Here is a 23,417-nt window from a genome sequence, read left to right as displayed (position 1 = left end):
TCCCCATATCGTAGTCAACCGCGATCATGACCATGTCCCACTCAGTTCCTATGTTTCTGCTCTCAGCTCATCAATGTACTCTCAGAACTTGGAAAGGTTTCTCATGTTTCCACCTCATCAGCCTTTGCATTCTAAAGAGCTTCCTATGCAATTTCTGATGCATCCAACACAATGTAGGCGCTAGATGTGACTTCCTTTCTTAGCATTTTGAAGGGACCATTCCTTCTGGGATGCTTCTAGTTCTTTTTTCCATCTGCATATACACCCAGTCCCCTTCCCAGGCTATCTTCTCATACAAACAGGAGATGCATTACCTTCATAACCATCTCTTCGCTTCCTGCCATCCAGAGCCCCAAACAATCTTTGCTATGAAGCAGTGGTTTGCTTAAATTTTGTTCAGTAGATATGATGTGCAGACAATCCTTCATTTTGAAAAAAAACATTCCTGGTTTCATTAACCAAACGTTCATAAATCATTAAAGCTGATTGAAGTAGATTGTGGGAATTTAAGTACAATGTATTTCTGTGCATGCAATAAGGTTATTTGTTACAGCAAAACATAGCTTTTGTAAATCAAAGATACATACCCCAAAAAGTTAATGGTAGAATTTGTAATTCCATCATTGGTCATATGGTCTCTGCTGCACAGGGAAAACCAAATATAGATTAGGTGACTTTTGTAGTCACATTAGGTGACTATAACATTAATTCAGCATTCCTTGTCCATGTTGTTCTCAGCCACTACAAGGTTAGCTCAAGGATCACCAACTCATCAACTCCAGAAGGAGACACATAACAGCCTTCTGGAGTTAGCACTCTGTTCATCAATTTCTGACATTTTTCTCCATATTTCCAGTTTTTCTTTGGTAATTTCAGATAATTATTTATCTATTACACTCCATCTAGATTTTTGCTTTCTTGTACCATTTGCCTTTTGTCATTAAATCTGCCTTTCATTCTGTTACAGATCTTTCTTTTGATTCTTTCTTCCCCTTTCCACCATCCTACATTTTTATAAATACCTTTTATTAAATTGACTAAAGCAATTTCCAGTTCTGGAATATTAATTCTATTCCTCTTTCTGTAAATGTTACCCGAGTTGCTGCATATTTCGAGGATTTTCTGTTTTGATTTGTAGTCATAGAGGAAAGACAACAATACAAGTTGCAAATAGTACATCTACAAATGGCAATGTGATAATGACCAAATAATGAGCCTTAATGTTTTTGAATGAGAGACAAAATTGGCCACAACACAGGAATAATTGCAGTCTTCTTCCAATTAGTACCACAACCCTAAGGAAAAGTAGGTAGAACCATGATTTCACGTTTTACTTCAAACTTCGCACCTCTAACACTCACTCAGTGTTGCAATTGGTTTTCCACTCATCTCCCAGGAGTGGGACTTGAAGCTACAAACTTGTGACTCAACTGTAGCTAATAACAATACAACAAAACAACACAGCTAATTTGCTGGATAGTTCCAGCATTTTCTGTTTTTAGTAAAATAACAGTAATGCAAATTATGCACAGATTATCATGTAGAACTGCCTGCAAATAGAATGATTTCAACTCCCAACTTCTAATCAGAGAGATAGCTTTACAAGTTTATTTATATTATTGGCCCATATACACTTTCTTCAGGTAGGCTTATTTTGTCTTCAAACATTATTGAGTTTGGCATTGTCACACATAAGGAACAAGTTTGATTAAAATGCCAGTATTAAATCAGAATCAGATTTAATGTCATCGGCATATGTTGTGAAATTTGTTCACTTTACAGCAGCAGTATACTGAAATACATGATAAATAAATATAGAGAAAAAAACTGAGCAACATTAAGTGTATACGTATGTGTGTGTGTATGCATATCTGTAGTTAAGTTAAAATAAGTAGTGCAAAAAAAAGTGATGTAGTGTTCACAGATTTGGTGTCCATTTAGAAATTGGATGGAAAAGGAGAAGAAGTTGACCCTGAATTGCTGAGTGTGTGCCTTCAGGCTTCGGTACGTCTTTCCTGATGGTAACAGTGTGAAGAGGGCATGTCCTGGGTGGTGGGGATCCTTAATGATGGACGCTGCCTTCCTAAGGCACTGCTCCTTGAGGATGTCTTGGATACTACAGAGCCTAGTACACATGAAGGAGCTGACTAATTTTACAAATTTCTGCAACTTACTTGGATCTTGTGCAGCCAGTCTGAACTCTCCCCGTGGTACGTTTGTAGAGGCTTTTGAGTGTTTTAGTTGGTGAAGCAAATCTCCTCAAACTCCTAATGAAATATAGCCACTGTCTTTCCTTCATTATAGCTGCATCAGTATGTTGCAGAGATATTGACATCCAGGAAATTGCTCACTCTCTCCACTTCTGATCCCTCTATGAGGATTGGTTTGTGTTCATTCATTCTATCCTTTCTGAAGTCCACAATTAGCTCTTTGTCTTGCTGACGTTGAGTGCAAGGTTGTTGCTGTGACACCATTCAACTAGCTGGTGTATCTCGCTCCTGTACACCCTTTCGTCACCATCTGAAATTCTGCCAGCAATGGTTATATCATCGGCAAATTGAGATGGCATTTGAGCTATGCCTAGCCACACAGTCATAGGTGTAGAGTGAGAGGAGCAGTGGTCTAAGTACACATCCCTGTGGTGTGCCAGTGTTGATTGTCAGCGAGGAGGAGGTGTTATTACCAATCCACACAGATTGTGGTCTTCCGATTAAGAAGACAAGGATCCAATTGCAGAGGGAGGTTCAAAGGCCTATGTTCAGTGGCTTTTTGATTGGGACTAAAGGAATAATGGTGTTAAGTGCTGTGCTATAGTTAACAAACAGCATTGTTCAGATGATCCAAGGCTGCGTGGAGAGCCACTGAGATCGCGTCTGCTGTAGACCTAATTGTGGCAATAGGCAAATTGCAGTGGGTCCAGGTCCTTCCTGAGACAAGTGTGGATTCTAGTCAGGACCAACCTCTCAAAGCATTTCATCACTGTTGATGATAGTCATTGAGGCAGCTCACCCTGCTCTTCTTCGGGACTGGTATAATTGTTGCCCTTTTGAAGCAGGTAGGAACTTCCAACTAGCAGTGAGAGACAGAAAATGTCTTTGAATACCCCTGCTAGTTAGTTGGCAGAGGTATTCAGAGCCTTATCAGATACTCCATTGTGCCCTGCTGCCTTGCGAGGGTTCACACTCTTGAAAGACAACCTGACATTGGTCTCCTAGACAGAGATCACAGGGTCATTGGATGCTGTAGGGATCCTCAACTGTGGTTTTATTATCCCTTTCAAAGTGAGTGTAAAGGGTGTTGAACTTGTCTGGAATCGAAGCATCACTGCCATTCATGATGTTGAGTTTTGCTTTGTAGGAAGTAATGGCCTGCAAAGCCTACCAGAGTAGATGTGCATCGATGTCACTTCTAACCTCTCCTGGAATTGCTTCTTGGCTCTTGAAATAACCCTCTACAAGTCATACCTGGTGCTCTTATACAGACCTGGATTGCTAGACTTAAATGCCACAGACTCAGCCCTCAGCAGATTACGAACCCCCTGGTTCACCCATGGCTTTTGGTTTGGGAATGTACAGTAAGCCTTCATAGGCACACACTCATCCAAACAGGTTTTAATGAAGTCAGTGACAAATGTGCTATACTCATCCAGACTCCAGTCCACTGATTCAAGGCAGTTCTGTAAGCACTCCTGTGCCTCCCTGGTCCATCCCTTCTTGGTCTTCAATACTGATGCTGCAGTTTTCAGGATCTGCATATACTCAGGGAGTAGAAGTATAGCCAGGTGATCAGACTTTCCAAGATGTGGGTGTGGAATAGTACGGAAGGCACTCTTGAATTTAGTGTAACAGTGGTCCAGTGTGTTATTTCCTCTAGTATTTTAGGTGATCTGTTGATAATTATTTAGTGACTTTGTCAAGCTGGCCTGTTAAAATCCCCAAAAAATGATGGAGAAGGCATCAGGATGTACTGTTTCACGCCTGTTGATTACATCACTCAGTTAATCTACAGCCTGTTTGACATTAGCCTAAGGTGCAATGTACAGCACTACCAAAATGATTGTTGAAATCTCTCATGGCAGGTAAAATGGCCAGTACTTAATTGTGAGGTATTCCAGGTCTGGTGAACAATATTGGGAAGCCACAGCTAACGGGTATGGGACAGCACGGTAGTATAGTTGTCAGTATAATACCATTATAGCACCAGAATCCTGGGGTCAATTCTGCCACCATCTGTAAGGAGTTTGAGCATTCTTCCCAAGCGTGTGGTTTTCCTCTAAGTGCTCCAGGTTTCTACCACATTCCAAGGATGTGTGGGTTAGTAGGTTAATTGGTGTTATGGGTGTAACTGGACAGCGTAGGCTTGTTGGGCCAGAAGATACAGAATGGTACAAAAGTACAAATTTCACAAATATGAAGTTGAAATTATAGTAGTCTGCATAAAAAGTAAAGGATTTGGGGCTTAGAAATTTGATGGCACAATAACTTTCAGACATTCAGGATCACCTATGCCTTCATTGTGGTTGGCGATATCAGTCAATAAGAGATTCTAATCAACTATCAGTACACAGCCCTGGAAGGCACTCATGTTGAGGATGACAGGGAAGAAGGAATAGTCTTGCATTCTGACTGTTGGAGGTCTGTTGTTAGGAAGTCCAACACCCAGTTGCAGAATGGTATATTTAGATTGAGGAGTGGAGCTTGTTCACCAAGGTCTTTAAGAACTTTGTCCTAGTTTGAGAATTTCCAACCTTTATTAATTTTTATCTTATCTAATGCAGCTAATGCCCACTGATATAGTGTTACCATCCTTGCTGTCTTCTCCTGGGAATAAATATGTATTCTTTTAGCAGGTCACACATGCCTGTACAGTACCAGAAAATCTTCTTACCCCATTCAGTATCGCCTTTCTTTCATACTTATTCATGCTTATAGAATATTTTATGTTTATTTATGCTGATATAAATGTTTGGGGTTGTCTTTCTATATTAAATGCTATTTTCGATGCATTTTATCCCCCTTGTTTTTTTAAATAAATCCTTTATAATTTTTGTATACAATGAATATGATTACTTATCTAAGAAAAATGGATTTCACCTACTGCCTAATCATTTTACAGTGGCCAATTAACCAAAAAAAGATAATATAGATGTTGGAAATCTTAAGTAACATATACAAAATGCAGGAGGAATTCAACAAGTCAAGCGGCATCTCTGGAGGGGAATAAACAGTTGACATTTCAAACCAAGATCCTTCATTAGGACTGGAATGGAAGGAGGCAGGAGGCAGAAGAAGAAGGTTGCGGGGGAGGTGGTGGATAGGAAAGAGTTCAAGCTGGCAGGTGATATGTGAGACCAGGTGAGGGGGGGTGTAGAAGGGGATGAAGTAAGCTGGGAGGGAATAGGTGGAAGACGTAAAGGGCTGAAGAAGAAGAAATCAAACAGGAGGTGGTGGTGGATGAAAGGGAAGGAGGAGGGAACCAGAAAGAGGTAATGGGCAGGAGAAGAGATGGGGTGAGAGGGTAACCAGAATGGGGAACAGGAACAGAGAGAAGGGGGGAAAGGGTAGAAGTTACCAGAAATTGGAGAAATTGATGTTCACGCCATCAAGTTAGAGGCTACTCAGACGGAATATGAGGTATTGTTCATCCAACCTCAGCATTTTGTAGAGATCGCTGTTATATCATCATTTGCCATTTCTGCCAGCTTCAATGGGACCATCAACTACATTGCCTCATCCCCTCACCTTTCAACTTTCTGCAGGAACCACTCTCTCCATGACTCCCTGGTCCACTCATCCCTTCTCACCCACACCATTCCACTACCACCCCTCCCATACCTCATCCCCTGGTATTTTTCCCTGTGACTATAGGAGGTGCAAAACACATCCCTACACCTCCCTAATCACCATCCAGGAACCTAAGCAGTTCTTCCATGTGAGTCAAGGAATCACGTACATCTTCTCCAACCTAATCAATTACACTTGCTGTTTATGATGTGGTGCCATGTATGTTGACAAGACCAAGCTTAGACTAGTCAATCATTTTGCAGAGCACCTGTACTTTGTCCGCAGTGACCATTTGAGCTTCTGGTGGCATGTCACTTCAACTCTCATTCCCATTTCCCACAGCAACCTGTCAGACCTGTTTCCTCTACTTCTACAGTGAGGCCAAACACAAACTAAAAGAACAGCATTTCAAATTTGGCAATTGTAACCTACAGCTCAATGGTATGAACACTGGATATTGCAATAGCAGGCAACCCACACAACCTGTGATCCTTTCCCACTCCCAACAATCCATCAGGGTCTCTCACTCCTTGTCCATTCTTTGCCCGTAATGGTAGCTTGTAGCAAATTACAGATATGAAACGAGCTAAATAATTGAACAAATGCTTTAGCTTTTGCAGTTGAATAGCCAAACCATGACTAAATGATGATCTGGTAGTTGCTAAATGCTACATATCACTAAAAATTGCTTTTAGTACTCTTACTAATGCTTCCTAAGTTAATTTACTTTTAATTAATATAGACAATATCTTGTTTCCTGAAAACTTTTGGACATATCTTGTGGATTTGGGGCTGCTGATCATGAAAATCACCATGAAATTTCCCTATCACACACCAGGTTTTTGAAATTGCCTATATTTGTTGTTATAATTCATAATTCAAGTTAGAATAACTAATGCCAAGATTAAGGAAGGCATTTTTGTTGGTCCACAAATCAAACAAGCATCAATAGCAGGCAATTTGAAGAACTTCTAGTGGGACTGGAGAAAATCTCATAGAAGGCATTGAAGGATGTTGTTGAAAATTTTCTTGGCATCTACAGAGCACTAAACAACATGCAGCTGGTTGACAATATGTTTCAGGCATACAAAACTATGAAGTGCAACATGTCACTAAGGATTCATTTTCTGTATTCCCATTCAGACTTCTTCCCAGCAAACTTTGGCACTGTCAGTGACAAACATGCTGAAGGTTTTCACCAGGACATTGCAGTCATGGAGAAACGGCATCAGGGCAACTGGAATCCATCAATGTTGGCTGATTATTGTTGGGACACTTAAGCAAGAAGCCTTGGACACTGAGTACAATGAAAATCATCAACAAAACCTTTGTAGCTTAGTTGAAATATTGCAAAATGTCAGCACCACTATGTACAGTAATTAAATGCATTACAGTATATTCAATAAAAGTTGATTTCTTGTTTCTCTAAATTCCAACGTGATACAAATTGTCTTAAATTATATTTGTGTTCAGCTTCAAGCGGTCTATCATAAACCAAAAAAAATGAGGAAGCAACACTTGTCCAGTGTAATCATGTGTGAATTATTAGGTTGTAGGCACAAGTCCTTATATTCAGTAATCCACAGCTACACCTGCTGTATTTGCAACAATTTCAATGACCAATGCATAAAAATAGCTAGCTTAGTTCCATGGAATCAGTTAAATCTGTAATTTGCCTATCTCCACAACAGGTCTACAGCGGATGCAATCTCATTGGCTTTTCATTTAGCTTTGGAGCTACTAAGCAACTGCAATACAAATGTTAGGCCACTGTTCATCTGTTACAGCTTGATGTTTGTTCAACAGTCATCCCCTCATTATTAGTCAACTCTGTACCTCTGGACCTATGAACATATTTCTTGCTGTAACTGCTGGGAAATCTCAGGAAGGTCATCCTCCGCCATGTGGACTCTGATGACAATGTGTACTCACAGATCGATTGGTTGGATTCCATCAGTAAGTTTGATGCATTTGGGAACGTGTGCTGATGTTCCACATCAGCTTCTGTTTCTGGGGGCTAACTTAAGAGGAAGAGGTAAAGTAGAAGGTGCATGATTTTAAGTTAAAAGTCTAGCCTTTTGTATGGCTTCATAATTTTCCTGTAAATCACAACTGTAACATATCGGAAGAAGTTATTACCGATCAGTGTGGATTGGTGATAAAATTTTCTCCTTGATAACATTCAACACATGCACTTCAAAGAAGCCTGCTTAGCCCGCTACTCTACACTCTCTATACTCATGACTGTGACTACTGATCAAGTGCTATCGATAAATTCACTGATGAAATCATGGTTGTTGGCAGAATCTGAGATGGGGACAAGGAGTTGTATAGGAGTGATGTAGATTGAGTGGTGTCGCAATGACAAACTCACATTCAGCGTCAGCAAGACCAAATAATTGATTGTGGATTTAAGGAAAGGGAAGTTGGGATTTCACATATCAGTCCTTATTGAGGGGCCAGCTGTGGAAAGTGTAAGCAGCTTCAAGTTCTTGGGCATCAACATCTCTGAGGATCTATCTTGGGCCCAACACATCGATGGAACCACATAGAAGGCACCCCAGTGGCTCTACTTTGTTAGGAGTTTGAGGAGATTTGGTATGTCACCAAAGAGTCTTGCAAATTTCTACAGATGTACTATGGAGAGCATTATGACTGTTGCATCACAGTCTGGTATGAAACCTCTAATCCACAGGATCAAAACAGACTCAGAGGATTGTAGACTCAGCCAATTCCATGACTGGCACAATCCTCCCTGTCAAGAGGTGGTGCCTCAAAAAGGTGCCATCCACTCTTAAAAATCCTCATTATTCAGGATGAGCCTTCTTCATGAAACTACCATCAGTGAGGAGGTACTGGAGGCTGAAGATCCACACTGAATGTTTTAAAAACAACTTACTTCCCTGTCATCAGAATTCTGAACTGTCCGTGAATTAAGACCATAAGATATAGCAGAAGTAGGCTATTTGGCCCATCAAGTCTGCTCTGCCAATCATGGGCTGATCCAATTATTCCCGTTATTCCCACTCCCCTGCTTTCACCCCATACCCTTTCATGTCCTGGCTAACCTATCTATCTCTGCTTTAAATACACCCAATGACCTGGCCTCCACAGCCGCTTGTGGCAACAAATTCCACAGATTTGCCACCCTCTGACTAAAGTAATTTCTCCGCATCTCAGTTCTAAAAGGACATCCTTCAATCCTGAAGTCATGCCCTCTTGTCCTAGAAACCCCTAACATGGGAAGTAGCTTTGCCATATCTAATCTGTTCAGGCCTTTTGACATTCAGAATATTTCTATGAGATCCCCCTTCATTCTCCTGAACTCCAGGGAATACAGCCCAAGAGCTGCCAGATGTTCCTCATATGGTAGCCCTTTCATTCCTGGAATCATTCTTGTGAATCGTCTCTGTATCCTCTCCAATATCAGTATATTCTTTCTAAAATAAGCAGACCAAAACTGCACACAATACCCTAAGTGTGGTCTCATGAGTGCCTTATAGAGCCTCAACATCAGATCCCTGCTTTCATATTCTATACCCCTAGAAATGAATACCAACATTGCATTCGCCTTCTTCATCACTGAATCAACCTGGAGGTTCACCTTCAGGGTATCTTGCACAAGGACACCCAAGTCCCTTTGCATCTCTGCACTTTGAATTCTCTCGCCATCTAAATAATATTCTGCCTTTTTATTTCTTCCATCAAAGTGCATGACCATACACTTTCCAACATTGTATTTCATTTGCCACTTCTTTGCCCTTTCCCCTAAACTATCTAAGTCTCTCTGCAGGCTCTCTGTTTCCTCAACACTACCCGCTCCTCCACCTATCTTTGTATCATCGGCAAATTTAGCCACAAATCCATTGATACCGTAGTCCAAATCATTGACATACATCATAAAAAGCACCGGTCCCATCACCGACTCCTGTGGAACTCCACTGGTAAACGGCAGCCAGCCGGAATAGGATCCCTTTATTCCCACTCTCTGTTTTCTGCTGACCAGCCAATGCTCCACACACGCTAGTAAATTCCCTGTAATTCCATTGGCTCCTATCTTGCTGAGAAGCCTCGCGTGTGGCACCTTGTCAAAGGCCTTCTGAAAATCCAAGTATGCCATGTCTACTGCATCTCCTTTGTCTACCCTGCTTGTAACTTCCTCAAAAAATTGCAGTAGGTTAGTGAGGCAGGATTTTCTTTTCAGGAAACCATGCTGGCTTTGGTCTATCTTGTCATTTGCCTCCAGGTATTCTGTAATCTCACTCCTAACAATCGATTTCAACAACTTCCCAACCACTGATGTCAGGCTACCAGGTCTATAGCTTCCTTTCTGCTGCCTCCCACCCTCCTTAAATAAAGGAGTAACATTTGCAATTTTTCAGTCATCCGGTATAATGCCAGATTCTATTGATTCTTGAAAGATCATCGTTAATGCCTCCACAATCTCTCCAGCTACTTCCTTCAGAACCTGAGGGTGAATTCCATCAAGTCCAGGAGATTTATCCACCTTCAGACTATTAAGCTTCCTGAGCACCTTCTCAGTCGTAATTTTCACTGCACAAACTTCACTTCTCTGACACTCTTGAATGTCCGGTATACTGCAGGTGTCTTCCACTGTGAAGACTGATGCAAAATATGCATTCAGTTCCTCTGCCATCTCATTACAATATCTCCAGCGTCATTTTGTTTTTTTTGTAATTTATTTTTTATAGAATTTCATCATCAAACAAACATTTCCATAAGATGTATTTCACATACAGTACATATATATCATATTAGCATATTTGTCACAAATCTCCACATACTATTTATCTGACGTATACTCTTACAAAAAGAGGAAAGAAAGAACAATCGAAAGAAGAAAACCATGTACAGAGTAGGGAGTGACTTTTTAAACAACATATTCATTGATTTTGAGAATAAAATCAGGCCTATAAGATGTTATGTAGTTAAACCATTTTTTCCAGTATGAATAAAATTGTTCCAACTTATGATTAGCAGATGTTATCTTCTCCATTTTGTAAATGTCCATTGTAATTTCCATCCATGCATTTAAAGTTGGGCTCTCCCGAAATAACCATTTCCTGGTAAGGGTCCTTTTACCAGTCACCAGCAGTACATTCAGTAAATATTTATATTTATCTCTTTTAAACCATTCTTGAGGTATATACCCAAAATATATGGTCTTACTCTCTAAGTTAGTATATTATTGAAATTTGCAGGATATAACTTAATCGATCTACTCCCTGAACAAGTAAGAACCAAGAAAAGTGAATAATAAAAAGAAAGGTAAGGGAGGTGTGGTTCCAAGGCCGGGGTATCTAGATGACCCTGGGTTGGGCTAGAAGAAAAGTCTAGCCGTGGGGGATAGTCCCTCCTACCTGTGAGTTGAGGCCCCCTCGCCCCCCCCGTTGCAGTACCTATAAAAGTAAGTTAAAAAAAACTATGTCCATTACACAGAAATGATTCCTCCCATGTATATATTCTCATTTAGGTGGGGGAAAAGTAATGAATAAATGATTTTCTTAAAAAATTGAGTAATATAAAAACCACGTTATAACACGTATTTCTCGAGATAGGTATATCACCGTCTATTTTTGCTTCCGTTTGGTTTATCAGCACTTTTAAAGTTAGCCAAACCTTATGGCTCTTTTGGAGGAGGTGAGGGTTGGCTTCGGAGAACTCACAGTCTCTTCCTAATATCCTTCTCTCGTCCTTTTACCGTCCCTTGCTTTCTCGGTTCTCTTACTATTTCCCAAGCAGCTCGGGATAACTGTTCAGCCAGACTTTCCCCAGGTTTGACCACGCTAATGGACAGTCCTCTGTTGTTCATGTCTGTAGTCGCCTCTTCCACCGTCTGGTACAGTCGTATCCCTTCTTGGTAAAATACCCTCAGTTTAGAAGGGTACGGGGTTTGGAATTTAATCTTTTCTTGCTTTAATATTCATCTTGCTTCGGAATATTCCTTCCGTTTCTGTAGGACCGCCGGGGGGCTAAACATGATCGAAGTATATTAACTTCACGTTCCAAAAAACCCTCTTCTTACCCCAGGCCCTTCGTAGAATCTCCGCCTTGGAATCGGAGAAATTTAAGTTCAATGGATCGCGGTTTACTTTGTCTGTCTCCGGGAGGCCTTGGAACAAGTGAACGGGGCGCCCTTTCTATTTCCATCTCCATATTCGGGGGAATCTCCAGCGCCTCCCGCAGTAGCTTGTCCACAAACTCCATCATCGATACTCCCTTCGCTCCTTCGGGAACATTATAAATCCTGATATTTTTCCGTCGCGATCTTCCCTCCTGGTCAAGCAATTTACTTTCCTCTTGATTTAATATTTTTATCGTCTTACTTAGTATCTGTTCCACGTTTTGCACGCGGTCTTCCACCTTCTCAATTCGAGTCTCTGCCACCGCTATTTTCTGATTGACGTTGGCGAGCCTGACTTGATATCACTGAGTTGTTGTTTTATATCTTTTTGGATTTCCCGTATCTCTTCCAGAACCTTCATCATATTCGCCGCTTCGCCCGCACGAGGCCCCGCGTCACCTCGCCGCCACGCGCACGTGTCGGAGAGCCGCGCGCCGCACCTCCCTCTTCCACAGGCTCCGCAGCGGGGCTTTCTTTCTCCCCTTATCAATTCAGATATGTTGGAAAGATCTTAGATTTGATTTAAGCTGCCATTCTGCTCCAGCGTCATTTTGTATTATTGGTCCTATATCTACCCTTGACTCTCTTTTACCCTTTATATTCTTAAAAAAGCTTTTAGTATCTTCTTTGATATTAGTCGTCAGCTTCCTCTCATAATTCATTTTTTCCTTCCGAATGACCTGCTTAGTTTCCTTCTGCAAGTTTTTAAAAGCACCCCAATCCTCTATCTTACCACTAGCTCTGGCTTCCTTGTACGCTCTCTCATTTGATTTTACTTTGGCACTGGCTTCACTTGTCAGCCATGGTAGTGTCCTTCTTCCCTTTGAAAATTTCTTCTTATTTGGAATATATCTGTTTTGCACTTCCTTCGTTTTTTTTGCAGTAAGTCCAGCCGTTGCTGCTCTGCTGTCTTTCCTGCAAATGTCCTTTTCCAATTAACTTCGACCAGTTCCCTCTCATGCGATTGTAATTTCCTTTATCAATTCTACCTCGTTATTCATCTTTTGCACTATTTATTTTTCTTGTAACTTATAATAATGTTTATTCTACTTTCCAAGTTCAAGTTTATTGTCATTCAACCATACACATGTATACAGCTAAATGAAACATTGTTCCTCTGGGGCCAAGATGCAATACACAACATATCATCACACACAGCAAATATTGGTATGATCCAGCACATACAGCCACAAAATAAGATTAACACAAGTCCCTGAGTGCCATGGCCTGAAGATTGACAGGTTACTACAAAACAGTAAATGTCATGGCATGTGTCAGTGATAATAAACTAAATTCAAAGGATTTTACTTTCTTTTGATAAAAATCTGCCTAACGTATTTAGGTGAGATACTCATTTGTACTATTTCACTGAAGCAAAGCAATGAGAAGTAGATTTGGAGCACTTCTTTTAATTATATTATGAGTTTGTTTTATGTTGCTCCACTTGTCGTTCATTAATTTCAAATGGAATAGTGGAAAAATCCAGCACTTAGTCTGTGGTTGGCCGAAGGTGGCTATTTAGTACTATGCTGGCTTATGGCATTTCACTAATTCTTAATGGCATTCTTCATACAGTATGTGGTCTTAGCTAGCAAACTCTTCCTCTGCCATCGCAGTGGAACCCACAAAATGCCAATACATATACATTCAGAGAGAGACAAACAGAAAAAGCAGACTGGATTTGGAATTTAACTTCTGTGATTGTCAGTTTGAGAATAGATCAGAAATTAAACCTATCTAAAGTAACAGCGTATTAGATACTGCTTTCAACATACCAACTTTTATATTTAACACAAGGGTGGGAGAAAGTGTTGCGTGCAATTTCAATGCTCATAATGTATTAAGCTAATTGCAATCAGTTTCTTTAAATTTGTCAACTAAATCAAGGCAAGAGCACCAGACATTTGGCAAACATGTTAATATGGCTTAATAAGTAAGACTCAGAAAAAGCTCTATACACAAAAGTGAAGGGGGAGAATTGTTTCTAAAACATTGCAGCAAATCTTGATGCATTTGGAGAAAAGTTTGTTTGTGCTTGTAATTCTGCCTCCAAACTAAGCACATTTGATCAGCATTTGCTGGTTTCATTAGAAACGATGGATGCTGCTGAACTGTGATATTTGTGACACAGGAGAAGCAAGATGAATACCAACAAAGAATGGCAGCAGGATGCTCCTCACTCACCTGGAGTTGTAAAGAAGATAATGAAGGCAGCAGTTCACAGGCGGTCAGAATATGTGGACAGTGGATCAGTTTTCTTGACTCCAGTGACTCGGGAGGGTCATTTTATGTTATCACGTCAGCTAGTTTGCCAGGGCCAGCAAATACATCAGCTGTGATGAGGGCAGCCAGCATGAGTAGACACTCAGGTATGAGTCTTTAACTGCTTTCCTCTTGACTACACCTGGTAAGTGACCTCCCAGATCCTACATGGGAGTTTAATCAACCAAAACATTTTCCATTCCGTCAAAGTTCAGTGGTGCAGCCATTTTTCTGCAAATGTGCACAAGATTCTTAGGCATTCCAGGAAGTGTTGATGCAATGGCAGTTCATTCTCCCTGATTTACTCATGCTTCAAAATACTGCTTATATCTGGCTTGGAGACAGGAATACTCTCTTAAAGAGTAGGAAATGAACCCCTTTGAGGAAGTAAACCAATGAGGTCCAGGAACAATAAATTCAAAACCATCTGAGAACAAGACATATATATAATCTGGTATATCTAAAGATCTAGACTATTCTTCCTAGAATGTGCATATGGTACAACTTGTGCTTCAGAGGAGGTAGAGCTATTTTATTTCCACTTGCCTTGGTGCTTTTAGCGAACATCCTCCATGATTTGAAGCCCTTGAAGGCTGTCCAATAGACAGTTCCATCTTCACCTGTTTTGCTGACATTGAAGGAAAGGTTGTTACATACCATGTCAGTAGGTTCTCTATTTTCTTCCTGTACTCCAACTCATCATTATTTGAGATTTGGCTCACTATGGTGGGTCATCTGCAAACTTGTAAATGGAGTTGGAGCAGAATCTAGCCATAAGCAAAAGCATGACATTGTTTTAAAAGAGGTTCAAAGGTTAGAAATAAATAATCAAGGGCAGTTGGGTTACCTGCAAGCTGTTTATGTTTGGACTAGTATGCTAGTATAGACAAGGTAGTTGAATTTGTTGAAGTAATAAAGACTTACTTGTCTGAAGCGGTCATTAGACCACTTGCACCAAGGAATCCAGCAGTAGGTAATCATACTGCCCTTTACTTAGAACTTTTGTAAAGCCGCTTACACGTTTTCTGTGATGTTGTTAAATTCCTACATCTCAATAGCACCTATAGCACCTAGGCGGGAGGTGAAGACAGCTGCGCACCACGCGCATGCAGCTCTCCAGTGAAAATGATATCATATCCGTTAAATAGGGGCTGTGGACAATTCTGATTTGATGGAGACAGACGTGAAAGCACAGAGGAACATCTGGAGAAATTTCTGAAACGCCGGTTCGCTGCCGCTGTTACTGGACAATCGAGAATCTTCCAGAGGGAAGGCCCCAAAATCCCTGGCTTTGCCTGCTGCTGGCGACCGAGACTGAGGTTGAATCATTAGGATAGAAATGGTGCTCAGTACTCAGTGTCAGAGGGCTGATTGGAGGCTCGAAGTTTTCGGACGACTCAGAGTTGGACTGTGGTCGGGCATGGCAGGGAGAGTTTTCTTCCTTCTCCGTCTGCGTGAGGTGTGGGACATTCGAGAGACTTTGAACTTTTTTACTGTGTCATGGCCTGTTCTTCATCAAGTTATGGTATTGTTGCACTGTTGTAACTTTCTGTTATAATTATGTGGTTTTGTTAGTTTTTTCAGTCTTGGTCTGTCCTGTGTTTTGTGATATCACACTGGAGAAACATTGCATCATTTCTTAATGCATGCATTACTAAATGACAATAAACGAGGACTGCGTGTCCTCATAATCTAATAATCTAACATTTATTCCTATGGTGCCTTAAACCCCCAAGGATGATATCCAGTGAGAGGTCATTGAATCTCAAGGCCCCATTAAGTTGCTGTTACTCTTCTTTATGATTTAGACCAAATCACATTTGGAGCTGAGACTGAGATATGTGTGTAGTCATTTCATACTCTCAACCTATTTGGTCAATAGAGTGGCTGGGTTAAAAAACATCTTACAAGTCACTGTTAAAACTTCCTGCCTGGTACTGAACTGTTGATTCCATTTAAGTTCCAATATGAACTTTATAATTCACATAGTGTACGTAAGGTAAACATTAAAATAAGGTATAAAAAATCTAAATGAATGCATATATGCCACAAGTGCCTTCTGCTGTTGTCAAGCCGAGGAGTGGTAGGGGGGACAAGCTCCCACTACCTAAAAGTGCTCCTCACAGCATGAGCCTCAAATAACCTCTGATAACCAAGTCCAACTCCTGGCCTTCTCGTGTGGCTTAGCCTCTAAGCCCGGCAGAACTGTTTCTACTGACAGGAGAAGGGGTGAAGGTGGGTCCTGGCGCCTTAAAACCAGTGCTTTGTGTAGATGGAGCTCGTCAGCCTGGGAAGTCAGCCCATCTAAGAGAGGGAAAATTCTGATTTCAAACTTCCGCTACCTTGTGGCTATACCCACTCATGGGAAAGGCTTTGGGAGTAAACCCTGAGGTCAAATGCGGAGCTGGAGTCCCTAAGGCAGTCCGACGTTGCCTTGAACCTCGTTCTGGCAACTCCTGCGATGACACTGGTGCCAAGCTGTATTGGCCCTTGCCCTTCCCTTGGACAGCATCGGTGTCATGGAGAGGGGAGACTTGCTGCATGGGCAACTGCCGGTCTTCCATACAACCTTGCCTAGGCCTGCACCCTGGAGAGGACACTCCAGCATCGCCTCACCATGATAGACGCTGCAAGACTTTCCAGGAGCAGATCCATGGTCTCGCGAGACCAACGGATGCCACCACCACCACGCCTTGTGCTGTGTATGACTGTAGGTACTCTGTTTTGCATCTTGGCCCTGGAGTAACGCTGTTTCGTTTGACTGTATTCATGTGGTTGAATGACATCAATCTTGAACTTGAACCATGCACAATCCACAATTATTTTTAATAGTTTTTAAGCCATAGTCTAAATGAAAATTGATGTTATTAAAATATAAAAATATTAATCATCTTGAAGGTTTCCAAAATAGTAAATCTGTGTTACATGTTGCACACACTGACCACTAAAATTAGAAGGAACATTGGTTACATCCACAAATGCCTGTAATTACTAACATATATTTCAGAACAAAACACGCAATAAAAGATAATCCCTAAAATACTTGTGTATTTAGAAAAGCAGATGATATGAACAACTATTTGCAGACTTTGAAACTGTCTGCACTTAATCATCTCTTTACTAAAAATTACAGTTATGCGGAAAGATGGGCAAGTTTCAAATACTGGAATAAATCATTCTCATAATACATACTGCTTCCCCACAGAACATCCTCAGCTAAACAGTACTTATATTTCAGCAAAGATAGAGGATTGTAAGTAAGCATTAATTGCAGAATAATCCTCCTCCAAAGCAGTGGTATAATACATGCACATGGCACTTTATGGGATCTACGATGAGATAGGCAAAAGTCTGTTCGTGTTTCTTGGTGGAAGGATAACAGAGGCCATGATCACCCTAGAGAGAGAAAAAACATAGAGGGGAGAGCAATTAGTATCTAAATTCATAATTTATTTACAAATAAAAATAGGAAAACTGTGCCATGTTGGAGGGCAACATTAGTCCCACAATCATAAAGTCATAGAACATAGAAAGAGATGCTTCTGTCCACCCAAGTCCATACTGACCATCAAGTACCTATTTATACTGAACTATTTTCCCACTCCTGACCTGCAGCCTTCTATGTCTCTGTAACTTAAGTGCTCATCTATATATTTCTGGAATCTTGTCGATGTCTTGGCTTTCAACAACCCCTCCAGCAGTGCATTCCAGATTCCTACCACCCTTTGCGTGAATAATTTCTCTTTATACCTTTATACTAAACCTATGCCTTTGGGGTTTATATACTCTTTTATTAGGAAAAAATAATACTCTCTATCCTATCCGTTCTCCTCTATCTTAATCAGGTTCCCCCTCAGCCTTCAGCATATCTACTCTTTCTTCAAAACTCCCAGCCAATATCTGAATGAAGGCAAGTATCTCATTTGACTTCCTAATTAGCCCATCTACCTGTGTAGCTGTCTTTAAGGGTATTTGAACATGTGTCAAGCTTCTCTTCAGTAATATTTCCCAGGGTCATATAATTCGTTGTATACATCTCAGTATTTTTAGTTCTTCTAAGTGCATCTTCTCACATTTTTCAGGACTAAGCTCAATCTACCATTTTACTAACACCAACTTTGTTCAGTAGCCAAACATTAGCCTCATTATCAACAATACCACAAATGCCTTAGTCATATACAGACTTAATAATATCTCTTACATTTATACTAATGTGCATAGCACTACAACAATTGCTGCCTTACACTTCCAAAGACTACATTGTCTATGTAGAGTTTGTATGTCCTCACAAGACCACATTGGTTTCCCTTGGGTGCTTCAATTTCCTCTCACATCCTAATTGGTTAATTGGTGAATAAGTTGGTCCCAGTGTCCAGATGAGTGTTATAATCTGGAGGTGTGGGGAGGAGTGGTGGACTGACCATGGGGAAGTTGAAAAGAGTGTGTCAAGAATCTGACGTAGTGAATAAAAGTAGATGTTTCACAGATAGTGGATTGAAGGGTCTGCTTCTGTCAGCAGCAATTTATTTGTGGTAGATCACCAGTTACAGGTTTCCAATCATATAAAAAACACTCAAGCATCACCCTCCAGCTGTTGTTACTGTCAACTGTGGATCTATTTTGCCAGCTTGGCCTGTGTGAACTTATTGAAGATCACACAGACTACATAAACCACATTGTCTTCATCCATGTAATTTGTTTTCAAATTGGTCAGACAGGATCTCCTGCAAACAAATCCATGCTGACTGTATTTTATTAGTCTCGCCTTCCCAATTGTAGATTAATCATGTATTTTTCCCAAAATCATTCCAATTGTAAACAACATTTTTATAATTGTAAATTATAGACTTACTAGTCAATAATTATTTGGTTTGTCCCTATTGCCCTTTGAGAATAAAGGTCCAGCATTTGTTGTCCTATAATCATCAGGCACCATAACTGTGACCAGTAAAATTTTTAAACATCTCAGTCAGAGACCCAGCATTCTCCTTCTTAACCTTCTAGAGCAGTATGGCATACACCTCATCAGTCCTTGAGGATTCATTTACCTTTAAGCCATCTAAGATGTCTAATACCTCCTTATTTATTCTGGAATGTCACTGTCTCTCTCCCTGAATTCTAACAACAATTTCCTTTCCTTAGGGAACATAGATAAGAAATATTAATTCTAATCTACATACTCTGCTGTCATCTGCAGATTGGCCCGTGGTTTCCAAATAAGCACCACTCTTTCCATACTTACTGTATGCATCTTGCCCATAAGATACTGATAAAATGAATAGGGATTTTCTTTTACCTTGTCCATCAGTGATATTTCAAACACCTTATTTCCCTCTTAATTTTTTTAAACTGCTGCCCTTTCATTTCTATACTCCTGTTGGGCTTGGTTCTGTTTTATGATATTGAAATTAGCCTTAAATCTAATTCAGGACCTTCATCTCTGATCATTCCTTATACATTTGTATGGCCACCTTAACATTTACAGAGTTATTGTCAATATCTCCAAAATGTTCTTCCATGGACATACCCATCAATTGACTGATTAGATACCCCAAAATCATTAGTATTACAATGCAGTAAGGAGAATTACGGAGGCACGAGAGAGAAGCTGGCCAAAGTTGAATGAAAGGGGACGCTAGGAGGGGTGACGGCAGAACAGGAATGGCTGGAGCTTCTGGGAGCAATTGGGAAGGCACAGGATAGATACATCCCAAAGAAGAAGTATTCTAAGGAGAGGATGATGATGCAACTGTGACTAACATGGGAGGTCAAAGACAGCATAAAAGCAAAAAAGAGGGCATATAATATAGCAAAAAATTAATGGGAAGTTAGAGGATTGGGAAGCTTTTAGAAATCAACAGAAGGCAACTAAAAATGCTATAAGGAGAGAAAAGATGAAATATGGAGATAAGCTGACCTATCATATAAAAGACGATACAATAAGATTTTTCAGACATATGAAGAGTAAAAGAGACACAACAGTGGATATCGAACCACTAGAAAATGACGCTGGAAAGGTAGCAATAGGAGACGAAGAAATGATGGAAAACTTAATAAGAATTTTGTGGCAGTCTTCACTGTAGAAAATACTAGCAATATGACAGATATTTGAGCGTGTCAGGGGGCAGAAGAGAGCATAGTTGCTATTATTAAGGAGAAGGTCCTTGGGAAGCTGAAACGTCTGAAGGTGGATAAGATATGCACTACACCTCAGAGTTCTGAAAGAGGTAACTGAAGAGATTGTGAAGGTATTAGTAGTGATCTTTCAAGAATCACTACGTTCTGAAATAGTTCCGGGGGACTGAAAAATTGCAAATGTGTCTTCACTCTTTAAGAAGGGAGGGAGGCAGAAGAAAGAAAATTATAGGCCTGTTAGCCTAATTTCATGGTTGTGGCGACGTTGGGAGTCCATTATTAAGGATGAGGCTTCTGGATACTTGGAAGCACTTGACAAAATGGGCCACAGTCATCATGGGAGATTAAGGGGAAATCTTACCTGACAAATCTGTTGGAATTCTTTGAGGAAATAACAGGCAGTGGATGTTGTTTACTTGGATTTGCAGAAGGCCTTTGACCAGGCACTGCAATGAAGCTGCTTAACAGCAGCCCATGGTATTACAAGAAAAACACTAGAATGGATAGAAGATTGGTTGACCGGCAGGAAACTAAGAATGGGAATAAAGTGGGTCTTTTCCCGTTGGCTGTCGGTGACTAGTGGTGTCCTGCAGGGATAAATTTCAGGACCCCTCCTTTTCATATTGTATGTCAATAATTTGGATGACAGAATTAATGGTTTTGTGGCCTAGTTTGCGGATGACACAATGATACTGTAGGTAGAGGGGTAGGTAGTATTGAGGAGTAGGTAGAATTGAGGAAGCAGGGAGACTGCAGAAGGACTTAGACAGGTAAAGAGAATGAGCAAATCAGTTGGAATAGAGTGTAGGGAAATGTATGGTCACGCACTTTGGTAAAAGGAATAAAGGCGTAGACTATTTACTAAATGGAGAGAAAACTCAAAAATCATAAATGTAGAGGGACTTGGGAGTCCTTGTGCAGAATTCCCTATGAGGTAACTTGCAGGTTGAGTGAATGGTAAATAAGGTAAATGCAATGTTAGCATTAATTTTGAGAGGGCTAGAATACAAAGTGAGGATGCAATGCTGAGGCTTTATAGGCATTGGTCAGACTGCACTTGGAGTATTGCTAGAATTGTTGTGCCACTTATCTAAGAAAAGATGTGCTGGCATTGGAGAGGGTCAAGAGGAGGTTCACAGGAATGATACCAGGAATGAAAAGCCAAGATAGAATGGATGTGAAGAGGATGTTTCCAAGAGTAGAGGATTCTAGGACCAGAGGGCACAGTCTCAAAATAGAGGGATGTCAATTTAGAACAGAGATGAGGAAGAATTTCTGCAACCAGAGGGTGGTGAATCTGTGGAATTTATTGCCACAGATAGCGTTGGAGGCCAAGTCATTGGATAAATCTAAAGCAGAGGTTGATGAGTTCTTGATTAGACAGGATGTCAAAGATTACAGGGAGAAGGCAGGAGAATAGGGTTGAGAGGAATAATAAATCAGCCAGGATGGAATGATGGAGCAGATTTGATGGGCCAAGTGACCTAAATTCTACTCCAAAATCTCATGGTCTAAGATTAGGTCCAGTACTTGCTTTCTCTTTCTGGACTACAAAAAGCTCAAAAATCTCATCTAGACTCCACCCTCTACAAGTCTTTTCACACCCAGGCAATCCCAGTTAATATTGGGGAAAGTGGAACCCCCTTCTACTATAGCCTATTATTCTTTCATCCCTCTGTGATTTACCCATAAATTTCTCCTCTATCTCCCAATGAATTTTGAGAAGTCTGTGGTTACATCCAGAACAAAATAGTCATCTCTTTTTTGTTTCTTAATTGTATTCATATTCCTTTATTTGAAGAGTCTTCTAACATAACTTTTAGACTCCTTAATTAATATTGCAATGCCACCTCCTCTTTTAACTCTCCAAGTCATACCTGAGGATTCTTTACCCTGGAATATTAAACTGCCAGTCCTGCTCTTGTTTTATACCATGACTGTGACAGTAATATCATAATAGTCATAATACCATGTGTTAATTAATGCCTTAATTTCATCTACCGTACTTCTTTTTCTAGAGGTAAAATGTACTCTTGCATTCATGTCTATATATATCCTGCATTCTGGAATGTCTTAGTTTTTCTTCTTTATTTTTATAGGACCCTGGTCAGACCCCACTTGGAATACTGTGCCCAGTTCTGGTTACCTCACTACAGGAAGGATGTGGAAACGATAGAAAGGGTGCAGAGAAGATTTACAAGGATGTTGCCTGGATTGGGGAGCATGCCTTATGAGAATAGGTTGAATGAACTTGGCCTTTTCTCCTTGGAGCGATGGAGGATGAGAGGTGACCTGATAGAGATGTACAAGGTAATGAGAGGCATTGATCGTGTGGATAGTCAGAGGCTTTTCGCCAAGGCTGAAATGGCTAGCATGAGAGGGCATAGTTTTAAAGTGCTTGGAAGTAGGTACAGAGGAGATGTCAGGCGTAAGGTTTTTACGCAGAGAGTGGTGAGTACGTGGAATGGGCTGCCGGCTGTGGCGGTGGAGGTGGAAATGATAGGGTCTTTTAAGAGACTCCTGAATGGCTACATGGAGCTTAGAAAAATAGAGGGCTATGGGTAAAGCCTAGGTAGTTCTAAGGTAGGGACATGTTCAGCACAGCTTTGTGGGCCAAAGGGCCTGTATTGTGCTGTATGTTTTCTATGTTTCTATGCTTCTATTTCACTGTACCTCCCTCCATCTTTTCTGAGTAACATTTCCCTGTCAAATAATTTAATCCTTCCCAACTCTGTTGTTTATACATGTATTAAACAGCAGAGTTGTCATCTGTCGTAATTGTTTTTAAGATAGGAACATTTATACCAAAAAAATCCCTCCATGGTAATGTCCTAAATATTCAATATCACAGAATGCTCACACTAAGATTACAGCAGTCTCCTAGCCTTATCCTGATTGGAGACCAAATGGATGACAGGGTCTTCAGGTGGATTACTGATATTATGCAGTTTGAACTGTATATTTAATGCAACTGCAAACAAATGCCAGTATGATTACTGGCTGGAGATGGAAAAACTAAAGTAAAGAATGGACCCCCTCAAATATTTGGGATTATTGACTCAGGCAGGTTAAGAGCTTAAACCAGAGGCTAC

At 40.6% G+C, this 23,417-nt stretch overlaps 1 protein-coding gene across 2 annotated transcripts in view; it reads right to left on the bottom strand.

The window, feature by feature from the left end:
- Nucleotides 1–16,912: 16,912 nt before the first annotated feature.
- The window catches only part of cfap300 (cilia and flagella associated protein 300), a 76,594-nt gene continuing 70,089 nt past the window's right edge, over nt 16,913–23,417 (bottom strand). For both annotated transcript variants that reach the window (XM_072263457.1, XM_072263456.1), the window contains exon 7: nt 16,913–17,586. In XM_072263457.1, coding sequence (XP_072119558.1) covers nt 17,455–17,586 — 132 coding nt within the window. In that variant the 3' untranslated portion in view covers nt 16,913–17,454. The remainder of the gene's footprint in view (nt 17,587–23,417) is intronic.

The sequence above is a fragment of the Mobula birostris genome, chromosome 7 (assembly GCF_030028105.1).
Source record: "Mobula birostris isolate sMobBir1 chromosome 7, sMobBir1.hap1, whole genome shotgun sequence".
Classification (NCBI taxonomy): domain Eukaryota; kingdom Metazoa; phylum Chordata; class Chondrichthyes; order Myliobatiformes; family Myliobatidae; genus Mobula; species Mobula birostris.
This window is presented reverse-complemented; position numbering and strand designations above follow the sequence as displayed.